Below are 7,210 nucleotides of genomic sequence, written 5' to 3'. Positions count from 1 at the left end.
TCCCCCCCCCCCGCTCTTCTCTCACCTGGCCTTTCGCTCTCGTACCTGCGTGTTGGTTCACGTACGCGTGTGTTTCTCGATGGCCCTGTGCTGCCCCACTTGTCAGTCCCCTTTCGTTCGCTCGCTCCTTCCCTTGTGCCTTTCTCTCTTTTTTTGCTTCTTGTATTGGTTGTGTTGTTCCCTATTGTACGAGGGACAGCGGCGTGTGAATGGGTCTCTCTCTCTCTTACGCTTACGCTTGCGCTCACTCTCACTCGAGCGGTGTTGTTTTAGTCGCTTGGATTGTTCTCATTTCTTCAACTCTCTCAATGTTTTTCCTTGAATCGGCGCCCGTGTCCCTTGGTGCACATGGGCGTCTGCGCGTAGGCGGGTGGAGAGGGAGGGGGAGAGCGAGCAGGTAGTGATTCATCAGTGATTGAGGCCATCGCTGCCGGTTACCACTTACATTCATACTTTTCCCTGCTGTCTTCTGGATTAGCGCTGATGAAAGGGGGAGGCGAGGGGAGGGGGAGGACGGAGAAACAAAGCTAAGAGAAGGAAAAAGGCGAGCAATGCTGGTTGCCGCTGTCGTGTGCTTCTCTTGGATACCTTTTCTCTCCTCTCCTTAACTCTTCCTCAGCTCTCCTGCCTCTCTTGCGCGGCTCTTTCGCTTCCGAAAAAAAAAAGACAACCGGTCGCTTGTCCTATTTTTATGCGCGTGTGTGTGTGTGCCTCCCTTTGCCTCTCTGTCTCTCTGTCTCTCTGTCTGTCTCCCCCTCCGATTATTTGGCGGGCTTTCGTCCTTTTTACTTTGATTACCTCTCGGTGACCTGCCGAGAGAAGAGAGAGAGAGAAGAGAGCAGCAGAGCACCTGCAGCACCCGGAGAGAAGGAGTGCCACGAAAGTGAACATGGTGGCGACTGCGACTGGGGATGTGAATGTTTGTGTGCCGGTGTGTCTGTGTGACTGCGCGTCTACGTCGATCATACCTGTCGTCGTTGCTGTTGTTCACTCTCTTCTTCCCCCTTTTCTTCAGTGTGTGTGTCTCTCTCTCTGTGTATCTGTGCCTGTGTAATGTGAGTGTGCGTCCGTTGTAGCCGCAGTTTCTTTGCTCTCTCGCTCTCCTCATCAGTGCCTGTGTCTCTATCAGTGTGAGCTATAAAGGAGCCATCCCAGAGACGAGCACCCCTCAACACCTTGAACTCTCTTCTTGTAAGAGGAAACGAAGAAAACTAAGCAACAAAAATCATATGTGAACGGCCGCACGCCTTCTCCTCCTTCAGCTACGCGCATTAATGCGCACGATCTCGACGCGGCACTGGTGCACTGTCGCGTGTGCGCTCACTCAACCGGGTTGTGTCTCGTCTCGTGCTTCGCCTACCTCCTATGCGCCATCGCTTCTCACCTTGGTGCGTTTTTTTCTATTTTCGGAAGTCCCTCAAATGACCTGCGCACCGCCGCGCTGGGCTGCCCATCGAAGAGAGGAGGAGACACACTATGAGAGCCACAACTTCTCCGGCGATCTCTTGCGCTATTGTGAATGACGCTCTTCTTTCCTACTCCACTTCTCTGTTTTTCCTGTGCCTCCCCCCTCCCCCCCTTACGCACATGCACGTACACACAGCTGCACGTATCTGCATACTCAGGAGTGAGCATACACCCACACCCCCACCTGCTTGCATACACAACGTGAGCGCTGGGCGGAGAGCCAACACACAAGCGAACGCGGACGCGCACAAAAGGGGGAGAGAAAAGCACACATACCCGAAGGGGAGGTATTACGGCACGCGCCTCGCCTCTTTCCCTCCCCGTCCATTGCCCCCCCCCGCTTCTCCTTTCCGCAGCCCGTGTTGTATTCTTCGCACGTATTGCCACTTCTGTCTCCCTACACAGGTGGGGGTGGGAGGGGGTGTGTGCGAGCATACCCGACAAAAGGGTTGAAAGTGCCGAAGAGCATTGGCTAGAGGAGCTGGCAGGGATTGGGATAGCGGGCGAAGATGATGCTCACCAAGGTAGAGGGTCCTAATGCGGCCGGCAACAAGGTTTACGTCTTTGGTGTGAACGACTACCGCCTGGAGGTGCCGGAGCGCTACAACGTTCAGCACTTCGTTGGACGTGGTGCGTACGGCTTTGTTTGCAGCGCCGTGGACGCGGTGACCAACGAGCCAGTGGCGATCAAGAAGGTGACACACCTCTTCGACGACGCTGTCGATGCAAAGCGTGTCTTGCGGGAGGTGAAGCTGCTCGCCTATCTCAACCACCCAAATATCCTCTCTCTCAAGGACCTCTTCAAGTCCCCGGACCCGGTGGACACGTACAACGAACTCTACGTTGTTACCGACTTGATGGAGTCGGACATGGACGCAATCCTGCGCTCCCCGCGCATCCGTCTCGCCGCCGGGCACGGCCAGTACTTCACTCTTCAGCTGTTGTGCGCACTGCAGTACACTCACAGTGCCCACGTGCTTCACCGTGACCTGAAGCCGGGGAATCTGTTGACAGACTCGGAGTGCAACCTTAAGCTGGGCGACTTTGGCCTCGCGCGCGGTGTCGGACACGACGACACCATGACGCAGTACGTTTTCACGCGATGGTATCGGCCACCAGAGTTGCTGCTGGTGTGTAAGCACTGCAGCTACAGCGCTGATATGTGGGCTGTCGGATGCCTCGCAGCAGAGATGTTCACTGGCAAGCCGCTCTTCCCTGGCAAGGACTACATCAACCAGATCAATTTAATAGTGGAGCTGCTGGGCATACCAGACCTTGCACGTGACCTGCCGCCGAGCACGTCGCAGGAGGCGGTGCACTACCTCTCCTCCCTGCCCCCTATCAAGGGGAAGACGCTGGAGGAGTACGCCCCTGAGCTGCGGCGCCGCTTCGACGAGGCTACCTTTTTCGATGGCTTCGACACAGAGCTGGAGGAGGCTATCGCCGCTGAGGGCGCCACTATCGCCCGGCCCCAGCCGCGCCCGCCGGAGGATTACTACGCCGAGTTCGTCGACTTCATCTTTGGACTGCTCTGTTACAACCCCGAGAAGCGGCGCATGGCGAAAGAGTCCATAGCTCATGCATGGCTGTCGGACGTGCGCGGCCCTCAGGAAAACATTGGCGGCTGCGAGGCGGAGCGAGTATACTGTTGGGATGCCGAGGGCACTGCCTTCACCATCCCACAACTCCGCCAGCTGTTCGTAGAGGAGATCGAAAAATTTACGTCTACCCGCGGCCACTGAGCGCCATCGAGGTGCTTGGGCCACGTGCATGCTGGTCTTCACGACAGGCGTTGGGTGTGGCGTTTGAATGGCGATGTCGTTGAGCCATGTGCGTAGGCATAGCACGCTCAAGAGGTGATGATTGGGGATGACATGTATTGGCGAGGGGAACAGCGGATAGGTGGCGGAGGAGCGAGGGGGCCCTCACCTCCCCCTTTCACCCCTCTCTGTCGTTTTGCTCCCCTCTCTTCATGCATCACTGCGGGTCTCTCTCTTTCTTCTTGCTCTCAGCGGTGTCGCTCTTACTGTGCCCGCGTTATGAGGTGGCCACTCCGCTGTCGTTTTCAGCAACATTCGCTTTTCTTTTCCTTTCATATAACGCCGGAACACCCAACAAAGATGAGCACTGCCCGCGTAGCCCCCCCCCCCCCTTCTGTTCTTCGCGTGTACACCTTTGCGCGCGCGCGTGTGTATGTGTGTGCTGCCGTTGTCGCTCGTGAAACGGTGCTTTGCTCTTTCGGGGGTGGTCGTAGTGGTGGTCATCACTACTCTCTCCTGCTGCCGCTTTCGCTTGGTGATGTTGTTCTCGCAATCCCTCTTCCGACCCCGCTCACTCCCCCTCACTCGGCTCCTCTCTCCACCCATTTGTGTGTTATCCACCTTTCTTTTTCGAGCTCATACACGATTATGCCGCCACCAGTGTGTGCGTGTCCTTTACGAGGCCGGTGGACAGGCACAGGGATGGTGAGATCTGAGCCAAGAGCAAGAGAAAGCGAAAGACGCAGTCGAAGGAGGAGAGAATACGCACGTGCCCACACCCATGTACTCCAGCACATCAGCAGCAGCAATCCTTACACGGGCGCTTGCAAACGTACTGGAGGTTTCCCCACCAGCGACTCCATCTCCTCTCGCTCGGTTCGCCGATGTCGGACCTCCTGCGAGCCGCCATGGAGCGATGAGGAGGGAGGGGAGGTACTCACCGTCATTCTTCCCCTCTCGCTCTCTGTATGCGCCTTTCTTACTTCATGCCCACGCTCTTCTCACATTCCGCTTCTTTCTCTGTTTCCCCGCTCCTGAATTCGGCGTGTTGCCCGCACCGCGTCCAAACACACTCATCGCGTCGCCCTCAACGCCACTCCGGACCGTTCCACCGCCTGCACACTCCTCCTCTCCACACAAGAGTACTTCGTTGTTGCCTCCTTTTTATATCGATCTCACGTTTGGTCTCGCCGCTTTTCTCCCACCACCGTCGCACCACTACTGTGGCGAACGCGAGCGCACATAGTGAGTCCGAAGGAAAGGGGAGCGTCATGAGACGTCGTCAAGTGCACACTGCGTTTTCATCCGTGGCGGCCACGTCGCGGGCAGTGCTGTGCGTGGTGGCCGTTCTACTTTGCTGGGCATCGTCCATCGCCTACGGCTTCAGCCTTTCCGTTGTGCATGACCTCGGCTTAGAGTACTCGCAGGGGGATACCATCCACGTCCTGGCCAGCACCGTCACCTCGCGCTCAAAGATCGTGCCGCTTCGCTGGCGCAACGTGTTTCCGTGCTCAGCGCCACTGAGCAAAGACACACAACCGCCATTGCATCGCAGTATTGGCCAGGTGCTGATGAGTGACATGCTGGAGGACTCGGGGATTCAGCTAAAAGTGCTGAGCGACAGGAAATGCGCTCTTATCTGCTCTGCAAGTTTGAACCCGCTCGAGAGGGAACGATATGAGAAGCGCATCTTGAGCCGCTACCGGGCGCACCTGGTACTGGATGGGCTTCCAGCGCTGGAGGCAACGCCGGTGGATAGCAATCGCCATCGCATCCGCATGGGCTTTCCGCTTGGCAACTTCTCCAGGGGCGGACCAAAGGGGAGTGTCGAGGTGTACAACCACGTTCACTTCATCGTCTCCTATTACCTCATCTCCTCGACGGAGCCACCGACGGTGCGCATTGTGAAGTTCGAGGTGGAGCCCCGCAGTGTGTCTCACAGCGGCGAGCTCGGTAAGGACGACACCTGCGCCTTTCCCGCCGTGCCCAACCCGCAGATCACGTCGATGGAGGGTATCCGCTTCAGCTACTCCGTCACGTGGACGCTGTCGACGACGCCGTGGAAGACGCGCTGGGACAACTACGTCGACCACGATTCACACGAGTCGAGGGTGCACTGGTACTCCATCTTGAGCGTCTTCTTGTTGGTGCTGCTGCAGTCGATGTTCCTGTGGTACATCCTCGTGCGGTCTGTGCGGCGCGACATCTTATCCTACAACGAGGAAGACTTGCTGGGTGATCGTGAGGACATCGGCTGGAAGCTTGTCCACGGGGATGTGTTCCGGCCGCCGCGCAGGGCTGTCCTTCTCTCCGTACTCGTCGGCACCGGCATGCAGGTCATGTGCATGACGGTCGCCTCACTGTTTTTCGCCGTGGTTGGCATGGTTTCGCACAGCTCCCGCGGTATGCTGCTATCGCTGCTCGTGACGTTCTTTGTGTTCTTTTCCAGCGTCAATGGGGTGGTGACGGCGACCCTCCTTAAGTTCTTTAGGCGACGCTCGTGGCAGGCCATCTCACTCACGTCCATCGCGCTGCCGGGGTTCCTCTTTGCGGCGTACTTGGCTCTCAACTTCATACACCTCGGCTCCCACGCGGCGAGCACGCTGCCTTTCGCCTCTCTCCTCTACCTGCTGGCGCTGTGGCTGTGTGTCTCGGTGCCTCTCTGCTTCGGCGGCGCTGTGGCCGGCTTCAGCACCAACATCGCGATCCCGGTGAAGATCAATGCAATTCCCCGCACGATCCCGCCGCAGCCCTGGTACTTGAAGGGTGTGCTCTCCTACATGGCTTTCGGCATTGTGCCGTTGGCGGCGTCCTACGTCGAGTTGCAGTCCATCTTCAGCAGTGTCTGGCTCGGCACTGTGTACCGCATGTTCTCCTTCCTCATTGTCGCCTTTCTGCTGATACTGGTCATCGTGGCACAAGTGTCCATCTTCTTAACCTACTACCAGCTGAGCCTCCTCAACTACCACTGGTGGTGGCGCTCCTTCTTTGCGTCGGCGTCATACGGAGCGTGGATGATGCTGTACTGCGTCGTGTACTACTGGTTCATCTCCATCGTAAAGGGCTTCCTCGGGATGGTGCTGTTCTTTGGGTATATGGGGCTGGTTTGTGTGTCCGTGTCGCTTATGTTTGGCGCCGTTGGCTTCCTCGCGTCCCTGGTATTTGTCCGCATCATGTTTGCGAGTGTGAAGGTGGATTAGACGGCGTGCGCGTCAGAGAGGAAGACGGAGGGAGGGAAAGATGACGGATCGTGGCGGGTGGGAGAGCGTGTATCGAGTACCGAACAGAAGGTAAAGGAGACGGAGGTCAAGGGGGCGAAATATCTTCTCCCCCCCGCTCTCTCCCTCCATCCTCGCTCTTGCTCTCGAACGCTTTCATTCCCCAGCCTTCCAGAATGTTGTTTATCGCGTCTACCGCAGCACAAGGCATGCGTGCACGTACACTTTTTTTCCCCTCGCTAATGATACCCACCAACGCGGACACGTACCCATTGCTCGCACTTGCTCCATGTTCCCGTTAGTATTATCTTACTTTCTTGTCTCTGCTTGAGATCTCTGACGTTCTTGTTTTCCTCATTCGCTTCACTCATTGCTTCTCTGTCACCCACCGCTGCGCGCTCCCTTGCTGAACCTCATGTCCTCATCCTCTCTTTTCTCGGTTGTTTCACACATGTGCTGGGGGGAGGTGGACGCGTTGCATAGCGGGACAGGAGGGGGGGCAAGGGGGGAATGAGGATTAGGAAGCCATTCCCAAGAGGGGGGCCCGGCAGCCTTCCCATACGAGCTGGTGTGTGTGTGTGTGTGTGTGTGTGCCTGCTTGTGCCTCGTCATCGCTGTCGAGCTCTTGTGTTAGCGACAGTAGCGGCATTCGCCTAGCGAGGAAGCAAAAGTCTCGAGATGGGGCATCCATACCAGCGCTTTGTTGCACATGCTTGGCGGAGGCGGATCATGCGTGTGCGAGTCAGTGCGTGCGTGCTGGTGGTA

At 57.3% G+C, this 7,210-nt stretch overlaps 2 protein-coding genes across 2 annotated transcripts; both read left to right on the top strand.

Annotated features, from left to right (window-relative positions):
* Window positions 1-1,976: 1,976 nt before the first annotated feature.
* LBRM_30_0410 (putative mitogen-activated protein kinase) lies at window positions 1,977-3,209 on the top strand (the record flags this gene model as incomplete). Its single annotated transcript, XM_001566624.2, has 1 exon — window positions 1,977-3,209. One exon carries the CDS (start codon window positions 1,977-1,979, stop codon window positions 3,207-3,209), a length of 1,233 nt encoding a protein of 410 aa, XP_001566674.2.
* A 1,289-nt stretch (window positions 3,210-4,498) lies between these two features.
* Window positions 4,499-6,427, top strand: LBRM_30_0400 (putative endosomal integral membrane protein; the record flags this gene model as incomplete). The annotated part of the gene is made up of 1 exon (XM_001566623.1): window positions 4,499-6,427. One exon carries the CDS (start codon window positions 4,499-4,501, stop codon window positions 6,425-6,427), a length of 1,929 nt encoding a protein of 642 aa, XP_001566673.1.
* Between the last annotated feature and the right edge of the window lie 783 nt (window positions 6,428-7,210).

The sequence above is a fragment of the Leishmania braziliensis genome, chromosome 30 (genome assembly GCF_000002845.2).
Source record: "Leishmania braziliensis MHOM/BR/75/M2904 complete genome, chromosome 30".
Classification (NCBI taxonomy): domain Eukaryota; phylum Euglenozoa; class Kinetoplastea; order Trypanosomatida; family Trypanosomatidae; genus Leishmania; species Leishmania braziliensis.
This window is presented reverse-complemented; position numbering and strand designations above follow the sequence as displayed.